Source organism: Hemitrygon akajei, chromosome 2, assembly GCF_048418815.1.
Source record: "Hemitrygon akajei chromosome 2, sHemAka1.3, whole genome shotgun sequence".
In the NCBI taxonomy this organism is placed as follows: Eukaryota; Metazoa; Chordata; class Chondrichthyes; order Myliobatiformes; family Dasyatidae; genus Hemitrygon; species Hemitrygon akajei.
Window position 1 is genome coordinate 73,031,800 of NC_133125.1, and position 23,378 is coordinate 73,055,177.

A 23,378-nucleotide genomic window follows, 5' to 3' on the forward strand; every position below is an offset into this window, starting at 1 on the left:
AACCCCATCCTATTACCGCAATTTTTGGTTTACCAATGATGGACTCACTTCATTTATCTTCTTCCGCCTGTTGAATGATTGCATTTCTCACTTTGATGGCTAGAAGATCTATTTTGTTGAATTGGAAGGAAATTAATCCTCCCACTGTATTTCATTGGCTTTCTCAAACTATGTTATGTTTAAATTTAGAAAAAATTAGAAGTGGTGTATTCGATACCTCTATTAAATTTGAAGAGATATGGAGACCATTTATTCAATATTTTCATATGATGTAATACGACCCTGTTCGAAGTTTATTGGATTTTCCAGCTTTAATCTTATTTATGTTGAGAGGATCAGAGTTGACGACACTGATGATTATGTATTCTTGTGAGATATTATAAACAGCCCTATTTTTTCCTTTTTAGTTTTTCTTTTTTCTTTTTTTTGCTTCTTTTTTCTTCTTTACTAGTTATTAGATTAGTAGTTTAGTCAATTTTGCAATTTTTTTTTCTTTTTTCTGTTTTTTTATACCATATATTATGAAATATCTAGATTTACCTTGCTCATTCATATACTGTATGGTCCATGTTTTGGGAAAACTCATTTATACTGTAATCATTGCTTATGTATTCTTTCATGTGTAATGGGAATTTGTATGTTTGTAATCCCTTTGTTAATATATCAATTGTATTTTGTTCATAATATTATTAATAATAATAAAGAGATTGAAAAAAAAAAGAATTGGATTGCCAGACATGACTGAAAAGCACGTACTTAGAAAGGTTTAAGTGGAATTATCTGACTTAATTAAAAGCACATCAACATTAATAGTCAGACTATGTACTCACTTCCAATCATCTCATATGAATGAACATCAAGTCACTGGGAAGGAACATTCAATTGTGCCAGACTTTCAAAACTGGGACTGTTAACTTTGGAAAAATGGTAGACTTTAAGGAGTATTTTATCATAAAAAAGGAATTAGATTATGTGCAGTTGAATGTTTTTACCATTCACTCAATCTGTACTCCTCTTAAAGAAAAATGAAATCTACAAACACAAATTGATACTTTGAAGACAGCACTCACTTTTGGTTGCAACTCCTGTTTTCCTGGCTTGGTTTAATAAATCAATGGCCACTCGTTCTTCTTCACTACTTACTGCAAATTTTGCCTGGTCAGATTTCTTTACGTTTTCATCGGTTTCTATTTGCTAAGAATAAAAGTGGATGAATTTTCACGCAAAGAGCAGAATTGCAGCATCAACATTAAAAAATTAATAGATTTTCAAGCTTTGCACTGCTACCCCGGTATTATATTAAGAAATGGTCACAACTGAATTTATATCCTAAAAAATTCTTTTGCTTTTATACTTTGTAAAAAAACAATCAAAATATCATTAATTTATACATAAAAATGATTTAAGCTGTGGCTCACGGTATTTTATCATTGGCCCAAAAGTTATCTACAAACTTACCTTTCAAACATTCTTTCTTTAGCAAGGAAGCCCTTAAATAAAAACATTGCCTCAAAATTATGTGGCAATGACCTGATCTGGGTTGATATTGGATGCTCATAGTAACATTAGATATGACAGCAGCATTAGATACAAGGATCTTTGTCAGTTTGGCTGTTTATGCAACTCCAATTAACAGCCTTTCTTTGAAAGTATTAAGTGTGAGGTGATGCATTTTGGAGGATCTAATTAGGGTAGGAAATGTATTGCATAAAGTAAGGCCTGAAGGAGTATTGCAAACGAAGGGATCTTGGTGCAAAAGAACCCCGAAGATGTCAGCACAAGTAATGAAGGCTTATCTTTAAGAACCTGGATACAAAAGCAAGGACATCTTGGTACAACTTTTTATAGCATTGCTAAGGCCACACAGCTGGAATATTATGTGCAGTACTGGATGTCACACTATAGGAAGGAAAGAAAGCAGAGGAGATCCATCAGGATGTTTTCTGGGATGACTGTTTCATCCAACAGGAGAGACTGAAAGATACTGGTAATTTTTACTTGGGTCAGTGAAGACTGAAGGAGTCCTGGTAAAAGAATACAAACTAATGAGAGCCATGATAGTAACATGGTAGAATGTCTAAATCATGGTATATAGATAGGTCACCTGGTGGCAAAATGAGATAGGTCACCTAGTTGAGTGGTGCTGTATAAAAAAACTTTTCATTTGCACAGTTTGTGTCTTCTGCACTTTGGTTGAAAGCCCTAGTTGGGCAGTGATTCGTAATTCTACAGATTTATTGAGTATGCACACGAGAAAATGAATCTCAAGGTTGTATGTGATGACATATATGTACTTTGATAATAAACTTTACTTTGAACTTTGAATTGCCTAATCCTGTCCCCTTTGCCACTTGCTGAAGATTAAACACCACTGATTTAATCTGGGATGTCAGGGTGGATTCCCTTAATGGAGAATGCCTGCGTGTCAGTTCGTTAAACGTGAGGGGCTGATGCACGGGCAGCCACCACACGGTCCTTGACAGATCGGAGTCTGGGTTCAGTGACATGGAATGCAAGATGACTGGGGACCCCTCACTGCTGCAGACTTCCTCTACCTTCACTGTCATTGTGATGTGTACTCATCCTCTGCCTGCTCCGCAGAAGTGCTCTCTTAATGATACTACAATACCTGCTTCAACCACTTCCTCTGACAGGTCGTTTCATATACCCACCCCCTTTGGTGAAAAAGTTTCCCCTCAGGTCCCTTTTAAATCTTTCCCCTCTATGCCCCCTAGTCTCGGAATCCCTTACCCTGGGGAAAAGAATCGGAATCAGGTTTTTTTTATCACTGGCAGAGGGCTATGTATACCCTAGTAATTTCTAAGGTAGGGAAATATTCGGCACAACTTTGTGGGCCTGTATTGTCCTTAGGTTTTCTATTTTCAGTAAAGCTAAATTGATGACTTTACTAAAGGCGAAGGAGGGTGACATACATCCAGCTGCTCTGGGGGAACTGGTGGTGGAGTGTGTCAGCAGCTTTAAATTCCTTCATGTTGACAGATTGGGTGGCCAGCATATAAGTGCAACCATAAGGAAACTGTGCTGGAGTCTTTACTTTCGTAGGAGGTTAAGGAGGTTTGGCCTATCACCAAACATTCTAACAAACTTCTTCATATGAACTGTTAAAAGTATCGTAACTGGCTGAATCATGGTCTGGTACAGCAGTTCAAATGCATAGTAAGGCATCTGACAAGGTTGGTCAAGAAGGTTCAATTGCTTGGCATTCAAGATCAGGTGGTAAATTGGGTGAGACACCAGCTTTGTGGGAGAAACCAGAGAGTGGTTGTAGACAATTGCCTCTCTGACTGGAGGTCTGTGACTAGTGGAAGGCTGCAAGGATCAGTGCAGGAATCTATTCGTTTGTTATCTGTATCAACAATCTGAATGATAATGTGGTAAACTTGCAGATGACACCAAGATTGGGGTGTGGTGGACAGCAAGGAAGACTATCATGGCTTGCAGAGGGATCTGGATCAGCTGGAAAAATGGCAGACAGAATTTAATGCAGACAAGGTAGGACCAACCAGGGTAGGTCTTACACAGTAGGGCTCTGAGCAGTGTGGTAGAACAAAGGGATCTGGGAATAGAGGTCCATAATTAGGTGAAAATGGTGTCACAGGTAGATAGGGTTGTAAAGAAAGCTTTAATTTATGACCTTCATAAATTAAGATATTGAGTACAGGAGATAGGATATTATGTTGAAGTTGTATAAGATATTGGTGAGGACTAGTTTGGAGTATTGTGTGCAGTTTTGATCACCCACCTACAGACAAGATGTAAATAATGTTGAAAGAGTGCAGAGAAAATTTACAAGGATGTTGCCAGGATTGGAGGAACTGAGTAACAAGGAAAGATTGAATATTTTAGGAATTTATTCCTTGGAACGTATAAGATTGAGAGGTGATTTGATAGAGGTATACATAATTATGAGGGTTATAGAAGGGTTGGGTGAGACTACTAGAGGTCATGGGTTAAGGGTAAAAAGTGAAAAGGCTAAGGGGAACATGAGTGGAAACTTCTATACTCAAAGGTCGTGAGAGTGTTGAATGAATTGCCAGGACAAGTAGTGCATGCAAGCTCAATTTCAATGTTTGGATTGGTACATGGAAAGTAGGGGTATGGAGGGCTATGGTCCAAGTGCAGGTCAAAGGGAGTAGGCAGTTTAAATGGTTTTGGCACACACTAGATGGGCCAAAGGGCCTTTTTCTGTGCTGTATTTTCCTGTAACTCCAGGAACATCAGAAGCTTCAGAGAGTTATGTACTCCATCCAATACATCATGGACACATCTCTCTTCATCATCAGTAGTATCTGCCTAATGCCATCTACCTGTACCCAGAGCATAGCTTTCCTTACCCTACTTTAAGTCTCTTAAATGTTGCAATTGATAGGTATGCACCACTTCCAATGGCAGCTCGACCCACACTTGTACCACCCTCTGAGTGAGAGGGTTCCTTCTCAGTTCCTTCTCAGGTTCCCCCTAAATATTTCACCTTTCACTCCAAATCTATGACCTGGTTCTCATCTCACTCAACCTCAGGGAAAAAGGCTGCATGTATTTACCCATCTGTACCCCTCTTAATTTTGCATACCTCTATATGACATCTCTTCGTTCTCCTATGCCCCTGGGAATTCAGCCCTAAACTATTCAACCTTTCCCAAAAACATTTCACAAGTACGTAATATGTTTGAAATAGAGAGAGACTCAATTGAGGTTTTGAAAGGAAGGATACATTTACAATGGCTCTCTTAATCTGCAAAATTTAACATGCCACCAGCACTGAAAACTATAAACTGATGTATTTAAAGTTTAAATAAATCCCACCATTTAAACTCTGATGAGTCGTCACATTGATTGCCATGGCAATACGCAGGCTTCTCAACACTTTGAAGCTGCATTTTTCCCACTGAGTGCTACAAGGTAAATTACTGAATGCTTTAGGCCTCACAGTTATAAAAGTACAGTTTTATGTTTTCTTTCCAATAGATAATTTGCTTCATTCGCAAATGCTTCAAATGAATGTATTTTATCACCAAGCAACAGATCACTTATTTTCATGCATCAATGAACAGGTTTTCATCAGAATCAGGTTTAATATCAATGGTATAGGTTGTGAAATTTGTCATTTTGCAGCAATAATACAATTTATAGGCAGGTCTAAACCATTAAGTGGCTTTCATTTGTGCAAAAAGAGTATGGGAATTGCAGAGGCATTAGAGAGGAGCTGGTCAAAGTTGATTGGAAGAGGACACTAGCAGGGATGACAGCAGGGCAGCAGTAGCTGGAATTTTCTTGGAGCAAAACGGGAAGTGCAGGATAGACTCATCCCAAAGAAGTCGTATTCCAAAGGAAGGACTAGTATAAAAGCAAAAGGGAGGTATATAATATCCAGTGAACGAGATATAATATCTTGCTCCGAAAGGGTTGGAGTTGCGACCACTTTTTTCATGTTACATGTCAAAGATCTGGATGATGGAATTGGTGGCTTTGTGGGCAAGTTTTCAAATGCTACAAAGTTAATTGGAGGAGCAGGCAGTTTTGAGGAAGCAGGATGTCTGCAGAAGGACTTGGGCAGATTAGGAGAAAAGGCAAAGAAGTGGTAGATAGAATGCAGTGCAGGGAAGTGTATAATCTACCAAAATCATGTATTTTGGTAGAAGGAATAAAGGCGTGGACTATTTTCTAAATGGGGAGCTAATTAAGAAATCAGTGGTGCCAATGAACTTAGGGAATCCCACAATAGAACCCACAAAGTTAACTTGCAGGTTGAGTTGGTAGCAAGACAGGCAAATGCAATGTCAGCATTAATTTTAAGAGGACTATAATGTGAAAACAAGGATGCAAATTTGAGGCTTTCTAAGGCATTTGATCAGATCACACTTGATGGCAGAATATGGTATTAATGGTAAGACTCTTAGCAGTGTGGAGGATCAGAGGGATCTTGGGGTCCAAGTCCATAGGATGCTCAAAACAGCTGCGCAGGTTGACTCTGTGGTTAAGAAGGCATACGGTGCATTGGCCTTCATCAATCGTGGAATTCAATTTAGGAGCTGAGAGGTAATGTTACAGCTATATAGGACCCTGGTCAGACCCCACTTGGAATACTGTGCTCAGTTCGGGTCGCCTCACTACAGGAAGGATGTCGAAGCCATAGAAAGGGTGGAGAGGAGATTTACAAAGATGTTGCCTGAGATTGGGGAGTATGTCTTAAGAGAATGGGTTGAGTGGGCATGACCAAAACATATGAGTTAAAGAAGCTATCTCAGAATGACATCTGTCACATATAGGATTTATATGGGAATAAAAATGAGCCAATTTATCCTTGGACATATGGGCCCTGTGCACAACTTTAAACTGTATCAATGAATGTTTAGCACATATAGAGGATAAATTAACAAATTGAAGAATTTTATCCCAATTCTCAATAGGGATAGTAAGGTTAAGTTCTCTTTCCCAATCATTTTTAATCTTATAAAAGGCCTCTGAACATATTTTCATAATTATATTGTAAACATTTGATATTACACCTTTCTGAAAAGGATTTAGTTCTAACAATTTTTCCAAAATACCCGAAGAAACAAGATTTGGAAAGGTAGGAAGTACAGTTTAAAAAATTCCTAATCTGTAAATATCTAAAAAAAATGAGATCTAGGCAAATTATATTTATTAGATAATTGTTCAAAAGACATAAAACAATTATCCAAAAATAAATCAGAAAATCATAGTATACCTTTCGTCTTCCAAGCTGAATAAGCTTGGTCTATAATAGAGGGATGAAAAAAGAAATTGGATACAATAGGAATTGCTAAAACAAATTGATTCAACCCAAAAAATTTCCGAAATTGAAACCATATACGTAAAGTGTGTTTAACTAATGGATTGTCAATTCATTTATGCAATTTAGAAAGAGCAAAGGGAAGAGAAGTCCCTAAAATAGAACCCAAAGAAAATCCTTGTACAGATTTAGTTTCCAGATTTATCCAATGAGGGCTAGGAGATAAATCCAAATCCCTTAACCAACAATTCAAAAATCGAATATTAATTGCCCAAAAATAAAATCTGAAACTAAGTAATGCCAACCCACCTTTCTTCTTTGTCTTCTGTAAATATCTTTTACCTAACCTGGGATTTTTATTCTGCCATATATATGAGGAAATTTTTGAATCAACATTGTCAAAAAAGGATTTCGGAATAAAAATTGGTACAGCTTGAAATATATATAAGAACTTTGGTAAAATAATCATCTTAATAGCATTAATCCGACCTATCAGAGATAAAGACAATGGTGACCATTTAGTAAACAAACATTTAATCTGATCAATTAAGGGTAAAAAATTAACCTTGAATAACTCCTTATGATTTTTTGTAATTTTAATCCCTAAGTATATAAAAAAAGTCATTAACTAATTTAAAAGGTAAATTTCCATAAATTGGAACCTGTCTATTTAAGGGGAACAATTCACTCTTATTAAAATTCAATTTATACCCAGAAAAATTACTAAACTGAGCCAATAATGATATAACTGCAGGAATGGATTTCTCAGGATCAGAAATGTATAATAACAAATCATTTGCGTATAATGATAACTTATGTATATCCATCCCGCAAGTAATGCCAAAAATGTTAGGTGATTCTCTAATAGCAATTGCCAAAGGTTCCACAGCAATATTAAACAATAATGGACTAAGAGGACAGCCTTGCCTGGTATCCCGAAATAAACGAAAAAAGGGAGATCTTTGATTGTTAGTAAAAACTGAGGCTACTGGAGTATGATATATCAATTTAATCCAGGATATAAATGTCGGACAAAAATTAAACTTCTCAAGCACAGTAAATAAATATGGCCATTCAACTCTATCAAATGCTTTCTCCGCATCTAATGAAATGACACATTCTGTGGTGCTGCGTGAAGGAATATAAACAATATTCAATAATCTCCTAATATTGAAAAAAGAATAGTGATTTTTAATAAAACCAGTCTGATCCTCCGAGATAATCTGAGGTAATACCTTCTCCAGCCTGGTCGCCAATAACTTGGAAAAGATCTTGGAATCTACATTCAATAGAGATATTGGTCTATAGCATGCACAGTCAGTAGGGTCTTTATCTTTTTTCAATATTAAAGAAATGGAAGCTCTATAAAAAGATTGTGGTAGTTTACCTAGTCTAATTGCTTCTTCAAAAACCCTGCATAACCAAGGAGAACGAGTAGAGGAAAAAAACTTTAAAAATTCCACTGTATACCTATCTGGACCTGGTGCTTTCCCAGAATTCATAGAGGAAATAACACCTTTAATTTCTGCATCCATAATAGGAGTTTCAAATATTAAAAGTTCTTCTGATGATAATTTTGGAAAATTCAATTTCCCTAAAAAATCATGCATGGTATTATGATCATGAGGAAATTCAGAATGATACAGGGAGGTATAAAAATCTTGAAAAGATTTGTTTATCTCATCATGATTAACTGTCAGTTCACCATTCTGTTGGCGAACCTTAATAATTTGATGTTTAACCGAAGCATTCTTCAATTGGTTAGCTAATACCGTAGATTTCGCACTACAGAGCGCACCTGATTAAAAGCCGCTGGCTCTAATTTTAGAAAGAAAATCAATTTTGTACTTGCACAAGCCGCACCGGATTTTAGGCCGCAGGTGTCCCACGTTGTAATATGAGATATTTACACAGAAAGATATTACACGTGAGGATTTTTTAACTTATAATTAAATCCATATGGTAACATAAACAAATACATATTGCAAATGCTTTTTTTCGAACCGTGCCTGTAACGCGGCTACTTTTAAATATACATACGTATCGGTAACACACAAATTACGTTGCGTATACTTTTTTACTGAACAACATTCCAATATCTCCTAACGACTGGTAAAAAATATATATACTGCAGCCTACCAGGAAAAGTTATTGATCGCCTTTAACTTAAAAGCAGCGTTTTCGCTCGGCTAATGTGCTCCCCCCCACCTTCCCGTTTATCGCAAACCGGTATTTTTCCCACAAGACGCGGCGAAATCGGATGTGACATCATAGCATCCCGGGATGTAGTACAGAAAACAAATTTAGTTAAAACACTTCTAACTTTAACTAGAAAATACTAACAAATGAATTACTAAGCGAAAATATTATAAACTAAATAACTGCCATAAAGGCAGCACAATGCTTTTCTTCGAGTGTTTTCCATGTTGATGAGGGTGAGTACAAATGACTGATTTACAATAATTTAATTGTGAAAGTGCGCTTGATTTATCGTACAATTTCATTGGACCTCTGTGAACTACTCATCAATTTTATTGGTCTACTGTTACGAGGCAAAATGTTTTTGGCGGCATGAAAAAAAATCATGCATTAGCCGCACCGTAGTAAAGGCCGCAGTGTTCAAAGCTGTTCAAAATGTGGGAAAAAAGTAGCGGCTTATAATCCGACATCTGTGGTAGTTTACCCGATTTATCACTATGTATATAAAAATCACTTCTGGTTTTCATTAATTGATTTTCAATCGAAGATGTAAATAATAAACTGTGTTCCATTTGAAGCTCAACCCTTTGTTTGTAAAGCTCCTTACTAGGAGCAATCGAATATTTCTTGTCAATTTCTTTAATCTTATCAACCCAATAAAAGAGTTTCCTTCTTAATATGTTTTCTCAAACCAACTGAATAGGAGATAATCTGTCCACGTATACATGCTTTAAAAATGTCCCAAAGTGTTCCGCAAGAAATTTCATCCGTGGAATTAGTTGAAAAGAAGAAATCAATCTGTTCCTTCATAAATTTAATGAAATCCGGATCTTGTAGTAAGGTAGAATCAAATCACCATTGCTTAGTACTAGAAGCTATGTCCATTAATTTAATAGAAAGTTTCATTGCAGCATGATCAGAGATGGCTATAACGTCATAATTACAACCAATTACAGATGGAATAAAACGAGAGTCAATGAAAAAGTAGTAATTTCTCGAGTAAGAATGATAGACGTGAGAAAAATGAAAACTCTTTGTCCTTAGGATGTAGAAATCCTGAACAGATTAGATATGGCAAAGTTAATTCCCATGGAGGGGATCCTAGGACAAGAGGGCACGATTTCAGGACTGAAGGACGTCCTTTTAGAACTGAGATGCGGAGAAATTACTTTAGTCAGAGGGTGGTAAATCTGTGGAATTTGTTGCCATGAGTGTCTGTGGAGGCCAAGTCATTGGGTATATTTAAAGCAGAGATAAAAAAAAGTTCTTGATTAGCCAGGGCATCAATGGGTATGGGGTGAGAAGTGGGGATGATTGGAAGAATTGGATCAGCCCATGATTGAATGGCGGAGCACTCGATGGGCCAAATGGCCTACTTCTGTTCCTATATCTTATGGTCTAAACTTACTAACTCACCTGCTGACTTTTTCATCCAAGTTATTTATATACATCATAAACAGTAGTGGGTCCCAGTATGGATCCCTGTGGAAATCTATGAGTCACAGAACCCCATCTAGAGTCACATCAACCACTACATTCTGTCTTCTAAGGACAGGCTAATTCCGAATTCAAACAGCTAAGTCACTGTGAACCTCAAGCATCTTAAACTTCATCTTTTGGATGAGGCTACAATGGGAGTTATCATCAAATGCCTTACTAAAATCAATGTAGACAACATCCACATCTTCTTGAAGAGCTCAATCAAGTTAGTCATTACTTTCAATTTTCACGACACATTTGGGAATTCTTCAATTATTCATCACAAAGTATGTATAATTTTAAATAGCACATGGTTACTATAGCCAGCCAAAAAAGCTAAGTTGAAAATTCACCTCACAGCCATGAAGCTGTAAGTGACTGATATTTATTTTATATGCATTGTTTTGTTGTAATTATCCTTCATTCACTGCAATCTCATGGTAAACCCTCTTTTACCTAGAAAAGCTGCTGCAGTTTGTTTCTTCTGATCTTCAAACAGTCGATTCGATTAGAGGGAACACATAATTTGTCAGTTTGTAAAAACAAATTCTTCTGCGACAATCTACAAATTGTATGCACGAAATAAACAAAACTTTAATGATCAAAATATAATTCAAACTAAACTACAAAATGAAGGCATCTATCTATTTAAAAAAAATTTCCTTTGAGTAAACTTCCATTAACCCATAGAAGCATAATAGACTGTCCATGTGTTCAGGACACAACTGAGCAAATAAACAAACAAAATTTGAAATTCTATATGTAAATTTGGTTCACAATACAGATGTACACTACAAATGGTTTTTCTAAACCTCCCAAAGGAGGTTTTCATTGCACAAATGACTCAAACATGTAATGTTGGATTCTCCACAGTCAGAGTTCTGACGCCGGCAGGAAAAGGGATGAGGTCCTAAAGAGAGGATATCGAAAGCTGAAAAGTAAAACATTAAGGCTATAATCTCTGGATTGCTGCTTATGTTATGCACCAGTGAAGACAAGAATAGAATGACTTGGTAGATGACCATAAGACATAAGAGCTGAATTAGGCCATTTGGCCCGTCAAGCCTGCTCTGCAATTCAATCATGGCTGATCTTTTTTTCCCCTCCTCAGCCCCACCCTTCTCTCCATAACCTTTGATGCTGTGTCATGCCCAATCAAGAACCTATGAAGCACTGTGAATACACTCAAAGACCTGGCCTCCACTGCTGCCTGTGGTAATAAATTCCACAAATTCAGTACCCTCTGGCTAAAGAAATTTCTTCTCAACTTTGTTTTAAATGGATGCTGTGCCCTCTTGTCCTAGACTCCCCCACAATGAGAAATATCCTTCCCACATCTACTCTGTCTCAGCCTTCAATATTCAAAAGATTTCAATGAGATCCCCCCCAATCTTTCTAAATTCCAGCGAGTACAGACCCAGAGCTATCAAATATTCCTCATAAGATAGCCCTTTCAGTCCCAAAATCATCATTGTGAACCTCCTCTGAACCCTCTCCAAAGCCAGCACATCTTTTCTTTGATGAGGAGCCCAAAACGGTTCACAATACTCAAGGTGAGGCCTCACCAGTACCTTATAAAACCTCAGCATCACATCCCTGCTCTTATATTTTAGACCTCTTGAAATGAATGCTAACATTGCATTTGCCTTCCTCACCACTGACTCTACCTGCGCAAGGACTCCCAAGTCCCTTAGCATCTCAGATTTTTTGATTTTCTTCCCATTTAGAAAATTGTCTGCAAATTTCATTTGCCACTTTCTTACCCATTCTCCTAATCAGTCCAAGTTCTTCAGCAACCTACCCGTTTCCTCAAGATTACCTGCCTCTCCAACAATCTTTGTATCTTCTGCAAACTTGGCAACAAAACCATCTATTCTATCATCTAAATCACTGATTTACAGCATAAAAAAGTGGTCCCAACACTGACCACTTGCAGAACACCACTAGTCACTGATAGCCAACCAGAAAAGGATCATTTTATTTCCACTCGCTACCTCTTACCAATCAGCCAATCCTTTAACCATGCCAGTAACTTTCCTGTAATACCATGGGCTTTAACTTGGTAAGCAGCCTCATCTGTGGCACCTTGTCAAAGGCTTTCTGAAAATCCAAATATACAACATTCAATGCATCCCCTTTATCTATCCTACTTGTTAACTCCTCAAAGAATTCCAACAGCTTTGTCAGGCAAATTTTTCTCGTAATGAAACCATGCTGACTTTGTCCGATCTTATACTGTGTCTCCAAGTACTCCATTACTTAATCCTTAACAATCAAATCCAGAACCTTACCAACCACTGAGGTCAGGCTAATTGGTCTATAATTTCCTTTCTGATTTCTTAAAGAGCGCAGTGACATTTGCAATTTTCCAGTCCTCTGGCACCATGCCAGATTCCAATGATTTTTGAAAGATCATTACTAATGCCTCCACAATCTCTACCTCTACCTCTTATGAACCCTAGGGTACAGTCCATCTGGTCTGGGTGACTTATGTACCCTTAGATCTTTTAGCATTTTGAGCATCTTCCCCCTTAATAGTAACTGTACTTGCTTCTCTTCTTTCACACCCTTCAACATCTGGCACACTGTCAACATCTTCTATAGTGAAGACTGATGCAAAAATCTGTCATCTCCTTGCCCCCCATTATCTTTTTCTCTGGCCTCATTTTCTAGTGGTTCTATATCCACTCTCATTTCTCTTTTATTTTTCACATACTTGAAAAAGCTTTTCCTATCCACTTAGATATTGTTTGAACATAGAACATACATTAGTACAGCACACTACAGGCCCTTCGGCCCAAAATATTATGTCCACCCTTAAACCCTGCCTCCCATATATCTGCCCCCCACCTCAAATTCCTCCTTATACCATCAAATAGTCTTTTAAATTTCACTAGTGTATCTGCTTTCACCACAGACTCAGGTAGTGCATTCCATGCACCAACCACTCTGAGTAAAAAACCTTCCTCTAATATCCCCTTTGAACTTCCCACCCTTACCTTAAAGCCATGTCCTCTTGTATTGAGCAGTGGTGCCCCGGTGAAGAGGCGCTGGCTGCCCACTCTATCTATTCCTCTTAATATCTTGTATACCTCTATCACGTCTCCTCTCATCCTCCTTCTCTCCAAAGAGTAAAGCACTAGCTCCCTTAACCTTTGATCATAATGCATACTCTCTAAACAAGGCAGCATCCTGGTAAATCTCTGTACCCTTTCCAATGCTTCCACATCCTTTCTATAGTGAGGCGACCAGAACTGGACACAGTACTCCAAGTGTGGCCTAACCAGAGTTTTATAGAGCTGCATCATTACTTCGCGACTCTTAAACTCTATCCCTCGACTTATGAAAGCTAACACCCCTAAGCTTTCTTAACTACGCTATCTACCTGTCAGGCAACTTTCAGGGATCTGTAGACATGTACCCCTCCACACTACCAAGTATCCTGCAATTGACTTTGTACTCTGCCTTGGAGTTTGTCCTTCCAAATTGTACCACCTCACACTTCTCCGGGTTGAACTCCATCTGCCACTTCTCAGCCCACTTCTGCATCCTATCAATGTCTCTCTGCAATCTTTGACAATCCTCTACACTATCCACAATACCACCAACCTTTGTGTCGTCTGCAAATTTGCCAACCCACCCTTCTACCCGCACATCCAGGTCGTTAATAAAAATCATGAAAAGTAGGGGTCCCAGAACAGATCCTTGTGGGACACCACTAGTCACAATCCTCCAATCCAAATGTACTTCCTCCACAATGTCCCTCTGCTTTCTGCAGGCAAGCCAATTCTGAATCCACCTGGCCAAACTTCCCTGGATCCCATGCCTTCTGACTTTCTGAATAAGCCTAAGCCTACCGTTTGGAACCTTATCAAATGCCTTACTAAAATCTTTGTAGATCACATCCACTGCACTACCCTCATCTATATGCCTGGTCACCTCTTCAAAGACTCTAACAAGCTTGTTAGACACGTTCTGCCCTTCACAAAGCCATGCTGACTGTCCCTGATCAGACCATAACTCTCTATATGCCCACAGATCCTATCTCTAAGAATCTTTTCCAACAGCTTTCCCACCCACAGACAAAAGGCTCACTGGTCGATAATCACCTAGACTATCCTTCCTACCTTTTTTGAACAAAGGGACAACATTCACCTCCCCCCAATCCTCTGGTACCATTCCCGTGGACAATGAGGACATAAAGATCCTAGCCAGAGGCTCAGCAATCTCTTCCCTCACCTCATGGAGCAGCCTGGGGAATATTCTGTCAGGCCCCAAAGACTCATCCGTCCTAATGTATTTTAACAACTCCAACACCTCCTCTCCCTTAATATCAACATGCTCCAGAACTTCAACCTCATTCATATTGTCCTCACTGTCATTAATGGTGAATACCAAAGAGAAGCATTCATTGAGGACCTCGCTCACTTGCACAGCCTCCAGGCACATCTTCCCACCTTTATCTCTAATTGGTCCTACCTTCACTCCTGTCATCCTTCTGCTCTTCACATAATTGAAGAATGCCTTGGGGTTTTCCTTTACCCTACTCGCCAAGGCCTTCTCATGCCCCCTTCTTGATCTCCTCAGCCCCTTCTTAAGCTCCTTTCGTGCTACCTTATATTCCTCAACAGCCCCATCTGATCCTTGCTTCCTAAACCTCATGTATGCTGCCTCCTTCCACCTGACTAGATTTTCCACCTCACTTGTCACCCATGGTTTCTTCACCCTACCATTCTTTACCTTCCTCACCGGGACAAATTTATCCCTAACATCCTGCAAGAGATCCCTAAACATCGGCCAAATGTCCATAGTACATTTCCCTGCAGAAACATCATCCCAATTCACACCCACAAGTTCTAGCCTTATCGCCTCATAATTTGCCCTTCACCAATTAAAAGTTTTCCTGTCCTCTCTGATTCTATCCTTTAATGCTAAAGGCCAGGGAGTGGTGATCACTGTCCCCCAGATGCTCACCCACTGACAGATCTGTGACCTGACCCGGTTCATTAACTAATTCTAGATCTAGTATGGCATTCCCCCTAGTTGGCCTGTCAACATACTGTGACAGGAATGTTAAGTGGACACACTTAACAAACTCTGCCCCATCTAAACCATTGGAACTAATCAGGTGCCAATCAATATTAGGGAAGTTCAAGTCACCCATGATAACAACCCTGTTATTTTTGCAACTTTCCAAAATCTGCCTCCCGATCTGCTCCTCGGTATCTCTGCTGCTACCAGGGGGCCTATAGAATACCCCCAGTAGAGTAACTGCTCCCTTCCTGTTCCTGACTTCCACCCATACTGACTCAAAAGAGGATCCTGCTACATTACCCACCCTTTCTGTAGCTGTAATAGTATCCCTGACCAGTAATGCCACCCTTCCTCCCCTTTCACCCCCTCTCTATCCCTTTTAAAACACTGAAATCCAGGAATATTGAGAATCCATTCCTGCCCTGGTGCCAGCCAAGTCTCTGTAAGGGCCATTACGTCATAATTCCATGTATGTATCCAAGCTCTCAGTTCATCACCTTTGTTCCTGATGCTTCTTGCATTGAAGTACATGCACTTTAGCCCTTCCATCTTACTACCTTTACACCCTTTATTCTGCTTCTCTTTCCTCAAAGCTTCTTTATATGTTAGATCTGGCTTTACTTCATGCACTGTACTTGCAGTTCTCGCATGACCTTTATCCTCCTCCACCTCACTATCTGCTCTAACACTCTGGTTCCCCTCCCCCTGCAAACCTAGTTTAAACCCCCCAGAGCAGCAGTAGCAAACCTTCCCGCAAGGATGTTAGTCCCCCTCCAGTTCAGGTGCAACCCGTCCCGTCAGAACAAGTCCCACCTTCCCTGGAACAAGGCCCAATTGTCCAGAAACATGAAGCCTTCCCTCCACCCAACTCCTTAGCCATGTATTTAGCTGCGTTATCGTCCTATTTCTAGCCTCACTAGCACGTGGCACGGGTAGCAATCCTGAGATTGCAACCCTGGAGGTCCAGTACTTCAGCTTTGCACCTAAGTCCCTAAACTCTCTTCGCAGGACCTCCTTTTTCTTCCTATCCACGGCATTGGTCCCTACATGGACCACAACATCTGGCTGCTCACCCTCGTCCTCAGGGTACCAAGAACTCGATCCGAGATATCACAGACCCTGCCACCAGAGAGGCAACAGACCATCTAGGATTCTCGATCTCTCCCTCAGAACCTCTTATCTGTCCCCCTAACTATTGAATCTCCTATCACTACTGCTCTCCTCTTTTCCCTCCTTCCCTTCAGAGCTGAGAGTCCAGTCGGTGCCAGAGACACGACCTCTGCAACTTGTCCCTGGTACGTCATCCCCACCTGCAGTATTCAAAATGGTGTACTTGATGGGAATGGCCACAGGGGTGCTCTGCTGTTCCTGCCTATTCCCCTTCCCTGTCCTGACAGTCACCCAGCTGCCTGTCTCCTGACTTTTAAGGGTGACTATCTCCCTGAAACTCCTGTCTATTTCTGCCTCTGCCTCACGAATGATCCAAAGTTCATCCAGCTCCAGCTCCCTAACTCGGTTTGTCAGGAGCTGCAGCTGGATGCACCTTTTACAGGTGTAGTCATCAGGGACAATTGTGCTGAACCTGACTTCCCACATCCTGCAAACGGAGCACTCGACTGCCCTAACTGCTGCCTCCATTACCTACTCCTAAGTTAATTATATTAATTAAAGGAGCTTACCCGGCCTTACCTCACTGGGAGCAAGCTCGCCCTCAGCCTCTGCTCGCCGAAGCCTCTCGAGCCAAAGCCTTCCTACTCTATCTCCCACTACTCCGTCGCCCACTCCGTTAATCTGCTCGCTTTTTAAACTCTCCCACTGATCTCACAGGTCAACCTTCGTTTGCTAGGTTGCTTTCATATTTCATCTTTTTCCTCCTAATGTTTCTTTTAGTTGCTCTCTGTAGGGTTTTGAAAACTTCCCAATCTTCTCTTCCCATTAATTTTTGCTTTGTCACATGCCCTCTCTTTTGTTTTTACATTAGCTTTGTCTTCCCTTTTCAGACAGCTTGCACGATTTTGCCATTTGAGTACTTCATTTGTTGATGGAATATATCTATACTGCACCTTCCTCATTATTCCCAGAAACTTACACTATTACTACTCTGCTATCATCCCTGCCAGCATCTGTTTCCAGTTTACTTTGGCCTACTCCTCTCTTGTACCACTGTAATTTCCTTTACTCCACTGAAATACTGCTAGGTCAGACTTTACTTTCTCCCTATCAGGTTTGCTTTTGGAAAGGGTTTCAACTAGTTTGGTATGGAACAGGAACCTGAATGATGAGGCATTTCGTGTACGGAGGGTAGAGCAACTGTGACGAATGGTAGGCTAGGGTAGAACTGCAGTCAGTGGGACGGGTTGAAGTGTGTCTATTATAATCCAAGAAGCTTCAGGAACAAAGGTGATTGAAATCAGAGCATGGACCAGTACATGGAAATACAATCTTCTGGCCATTACTGGGACAGGGAGGGAAGGAAATGACGTAGGGGAGTGGCATTGCTAATTAGAGATAGTATCACATTTGCCGAAAGGGAGGACTCTGTGGAACGTTTCTCTACTGACAGGCAGGAAAGGAGCAATCACTCTTTTAGTACTACTCTATAAACCTCTGAATGCAATGGAAACATTCAGGAACAGATTGGCAGTCAGAGTTTGGAAAGATGCCAAAATAATGGTTGTTATCATAGGTAATGCAACTTCCTCAATGTTGATGGCACTTTCTCAGTGCAAAATGTTTAGATTGGATTCCTAACACGATATACAGGTAGTCCCTGAGTTATGAACATCTGACTTATGGACAACTCGTACTTACGAACCGAGGAAGGAGAACGCCATCTGCCATTTTAAGTCAGATCGCGACGCCATCCGCCATTTTAAGTCGTTGCCATTGACACTGTGTTGAGTGTTTAACTTTGTATTTGGCTTAAATTTTTCTTAGCAAGATTCACCCTGAACCCCCCCCCCCCCCCCCACCACCCAACCGTTCCGGTTGGCTGGTGGGACAGTGAGATCTCAGCGCTGGGCTGGAGAACGGAGGTTCCTGAGTTCGATCCAGTGACAAACCAGGTTGATGTCGATCCAGTGACTCCCATACCATCCGTGCTGGGGCAGCAGGCTGAGGGTAGCAGACAGTAACAGAATCAACAAACCCATTCGTAAGGCCAGTGATGTTGTGGGGGTGGAACTGGACTCTCTGACAGTGGTGTCTGAAAAGAGGATGCTGTCCAAGTTGCATGCCATCTTGGACAATGTCTCCCATCCACTTCATAATGTACTGGTTAGGCACAGGAGTACATTCAGCCAGAGACTCATTCCACTGAGATTCAACACTGAGCGTCATATGAAATCATTCCTGCGTGTGGCCATCAAACTTAACAACTTCTCCCTCGGAATGTCAGACACCCTGAGCCAATAGGCTAGTCCTGGACTAATTTCCACTTGGCATTATTTACTTATTATTATTTAATTATTTATGGTTTTATATTGCTATATTTCTACACTATTCTTGGTTGGTACGACTGTAACAAAACCCAATTTCCTCGGGATCAATAAAATATGTTTGTCTGTCTGTATACTACAGCACAGTACAGGACCTTCAGCCCTCCATGTTGTGCCGACCCATATATTCCTTAAAAAAAGTACTAAACCCACACTACCCCATAACCCTCTATTTTTCTTTCATCCAAGTGCCTGTCCAAGAGGCTCTTAAATACCGCTAATGTTTTAGCCTCCACCACCATCCCTGGCAAGTCATTCCAGGCACTCACAACCCTCTGTGTAAAAAACTTACTCCTGATGTCTCCCCTAAACTTCCCTCCCTTAACTTTGTACATATGCCCTCTGGTATTTGCTATTCATGCCCTCAGAAACAGGTACTGACTATCCACCCTATCTATGCCTCTCATAATCTTGTAGACCTCTATCAAATCCCCTCTCATTCTTCTATGCTCCAAAGAGAAAAGTCCCAGCTCTGCTAACCTTGCCTCATATGACTTGTTTTCCAAACCAGGCAACATCCTGGTAAATCTCCTCTGCACCCTCTCCATAGCTTCCACGTCCTTCCTATAACGAGGTGACCAGAACTGAACACAATACTTTAGGTGTGGTCTCACCAGAGATTTGTAGAGTTGTAACATGACCTCTCTACTCTTGAACTCAATCCCCCGATTAATGAAGCCTAGCATCTCATAGGCCTTCTTAACTATCCTATCAACCTGTGCAGTGACCTTGAGGGATGTATGGATTTGAACCCCAAGGCCCCTCTGTTCATCCACACTCTTAAGTAACCGACCATTAACCCTGCACTCAGTCTTTTGGTTTGTCCTTCCAAAATGTATCACCTCACACTTATCCAGATTGAACTCTATCTGCCACTTTTCAGCCCTACTCTGCATCCTGTCTATATCATCTCGTAACCTTCGACAACCTACAGCTCCATCCACAACTTCTCAAATTTTCGTGTCATCCACAAACTTACTCACCCATCCTTCCGCCTCCTTCATTCAGGTCATTTATAAAAATCACAAAGAGCAAGGATTCCAGGACAGGTCCTTGCTGTACTCCACTAGTCACCGATCTCCAGGCAGAATACTTTCCTTCCACTATTACCCTCTGCCTTCTTCCTGTAAGCCATTTTTTTTTTATCCAAACAGCCAAGGTTCCACTGATCCCATGCCTCATGACTTTCTGGATGAGTCTCTCGTGGGGGACCTTGTCAAATGCTTTGCTAAAGTCTATGTAGACCACATCCACTGCCCTACCCTCATCAATTTCTTTTGTTACCTCTTCAAAAAACTCAATTACGTTCGTGAGGCACGATCTTCCCTTCACAAAGCCATGCTGACTATCCTTGAGTAGAAACTACTTCTCCAAATGCTCGTAGATCCTATCCTTAAGAATCCTTTCCAATAGTTTGCAGACCACTGACGTAAGACTCACTGATCTATAGTTCCCAGGATTCTCCCTATTATCTTTTTTAAACAAGGGAACTACATTTACCATTCTCGAATTCTCTGGCACCTCCCCTGCAACCAAAGAGGATTCAAAGATCATAGCTACTGCTCCAGCGATCTCTTCTCTCACTTCCCACAGCAACCTGGGGTATATCACGTCTGGCCCTGGGGACTAATAAATCTTGATGTTTTTAAGAAGATCCAACACTTCTTCTTCCTTCATCTCCACATTGTCCAGCACACAGGCCTGTTCGATTTTGACCACCCTGATCAAGGTCCTTTTCACTTGTGAATACTGTAGCTAAGTATTCCTGGATTTTGTTGCTTCAGGTGTGACAGAATCAGAGGGGCAAGAGAGGCAGGTGATGCATTGTTTGTCACAGAAAATGTTACAGCAGTGCTTTGGCAGGATAGATTAGAGGGCTCATGTAGGTAGGCTATTTGGGTGGAATTGAGGAATGGGAAAGGTGCAGTAACACTTATAGGGGTGTATTATAGCCCACCTAATGGGGAGTGAGAATTGGAGGAACAAATTTTGTAAGGAGGTAGCAGATATTTGTAGTAAGCACAAGGTAGTGATTGTAGGAGATTTTAATTTTCCACACATAGACTGGGAAGCCCATTCTGTAAAAGGGCTGGATGGTTTGGAGTTTGTAAAATGTGTGCAGGATAGTTTTTTGCACCAATACATAGAGGTACCAACTAGAGAAGGGGCAGTGTTGGATCTCTTGTTAGGGAATTAAATAGGTCAGGTGACAGAGGTATGTGTTGGGGAGCACTTTGGGTCCAGTGATCACAATGCCATTAGTTTCAATATAATTATGGAGAAGGATAGGTCTGGACCCAGGGTTGAGATTTTTGATTGGAGAAAGGCTAACTTTGAGGAGATGAGAAAGGATTTAGGAGTGGATTGGGACAATTTGTTTTATGGGAAGGAATAGAGAAATGGAGGTAATTTAAAGGTGAAATTTTGAGGGTACAGAATCTTTTTGTTCCTGTTAGATTGAAAGGAAAGGTTAAAAGTTTGAGAGAGTCATGGTTTTCAAGGGATATTGGAAACTTGGTTAGGAAAAAGAGAGATATCTATAATAAATATAGGCAGCATGGAGTAAATGAGGTGCTCGAGGAATACAAATAATGTAAAAAGAATCTTCAGAAAGAAATTAGAAAAGCTAAAAGAAGATATGAGGATGCTTTGGCAAGTAAGGTTAAAATAAATCCAAAGGGTTTCTAAAGTTATATTAATAGCAAAAGGATAGTGAGGGATAAAATTGATTCCTTAGAGAATCAAAGTGGACAGCTATGTGTGGAGCCGAAAGAGATGAGGGAGATTTTGAACAATTTCTTTTCTTCGATATTCACTAAGGAGAAGGATATTGAATTGTGTAAGGTAAGGGAAACAAGTAGGGTAGATATGGAAACTATGATGATTAAAGAAAAGGAAGTACTGGCGCTTTTAAAGAATATAAAAGTGGGTAAGTCTCTGGTTCCTGACAGGAGATTCCCTAGGACCTTGAGGGAAGTTAGTGTAGAAATAGCAGGGGCTCTGACAAAAATATTTCAAACGTCATTAGAAACGGGGATGGTGCCAGAGGATTGGCGTACTGCTCATGTGGTTCCATTGTTTAAAAAGGGTTCTAAGAGTAAACGTAGCAATTATCGGCCTGTAAGTTTGACATCAGTGGTGGGTAAATTAATGGAAAGTATTCTTAGAGATGGTATATATAATTATCTGGATAGACAGGGTCTGATTAGAAACAGTCAACATGGATTTGTGCGTGGAAGGCCATGTTTGACAAATCTTTTGAATTTTTTGAAGAGGTTACTAGGAAAATTGACGAGGGTAAAGCAGTGGATGTTGTCTAAATGGACTTCAGTAAGGCTTTGACAAGGTTCCGCATGGAAGGTTCTATCATTAGGTATTAATATTGAAGTAGTAAAATGGATTCAACAGTGGCTGGATGGGAGATGCCAGAGAGTAGTGGTGGATAACTGTTTGTCAGGTTGGAGGCCGGTGACTAGTGGTGTGCCTCAGGGATCTGTACAAGTTCCAATGTTGTTTGTCATATATATTAATGATCTGGATGATGGGATGGCAACACCTTATCTCCCGCCTAGGTAGCCTCCTACCTGTCGGCATGAACATTCAACTCACAGACCTCCGTTGATACCCCTGGCCCCTCCTTACCCCATCCCTATCTATAATTTTAGTCTGGTTCTCTTTCTCTCCCTTTTTCCCCCCCTCACTATAATCTCCCACCAGCCCTACCTTTCTTTCTCTTTTATTTCCCATAATTCTCCACCTTCCCACTAGCCCATTTCTCTTCAGCCTATCACTTCCCAGCTCTCTACTTCATTCCTCCCCCCACTTGTTATACCCCCTCAACCATCCCATGTTACTTCACTCCTGATGAAGGGTTTCGGCCCGAAACGTTGTCACTACCTCCTCCCATAGATGCTGTCTGGCCTGCTGAGTTCTGCCAGCATTTTGTGTTTTTATTTATTTCTAGCATCTGCAGATTCACTCGTGTTGCCATTGAGTATAGGATTTGGGATGTAATGTTAAAATTGTACAAGGCATTGGTAAGGCCAAATTTGAAGTATTGAGTACAGTTCTGGTCACCGAATTATAGGAAAGATGTCAACAAAATAGAGAGAGTACAGAGAAGATTTACTAGAATGTTACCTGGGTTTCAGCACCTAAGTTACAGAGAAATATAACCATATAACAATTACAGCACGGAAACAGGCCATCTCAGCCCTTCTAATCCGTGCCAAACCAAACGAACAAGTTAGGTTGAAGACTGAACAAGTCAGGTCTTTATTCTTTGGAGCGTAGAAGATTGAAGGGGGACATGATAGAGGTATTTAAAATTATGAGGGGGATAGATAGAGTTGATGTGGATAGGCTTTTATAATGAGAGTAGGGGAGATTCAAAC

General features: G+C 40.4%; 1 protein-coding gene across 6 annotated transcripts in view; it reads right to left on the bottom strand.

Annotated features, from left to right (window-relative positions):
• Positions 1 to 23,378, bottom strand: part of uba6 (ubiquitin like modifier activating enzyme 6) — a 329,252-nt gene that overhangs the window by 39,342 nt on the left and 266,532 nt on the right. For all 6 annotated transcript variants that reach the window (XM_073024872.1, XM_073024863.1, XM_073024889.1 and 3 more), the window contains one exon: positions 1,071 to 1,194. In XM_073024872.1, coding sequence (XP_072880973.1) covers positions 1,071 to 1,194 — 124 coding nt within the window. The remainder of the gene's footprint in view (positions 1 to 1,070; positions 1,195 to 23,378) is intronic.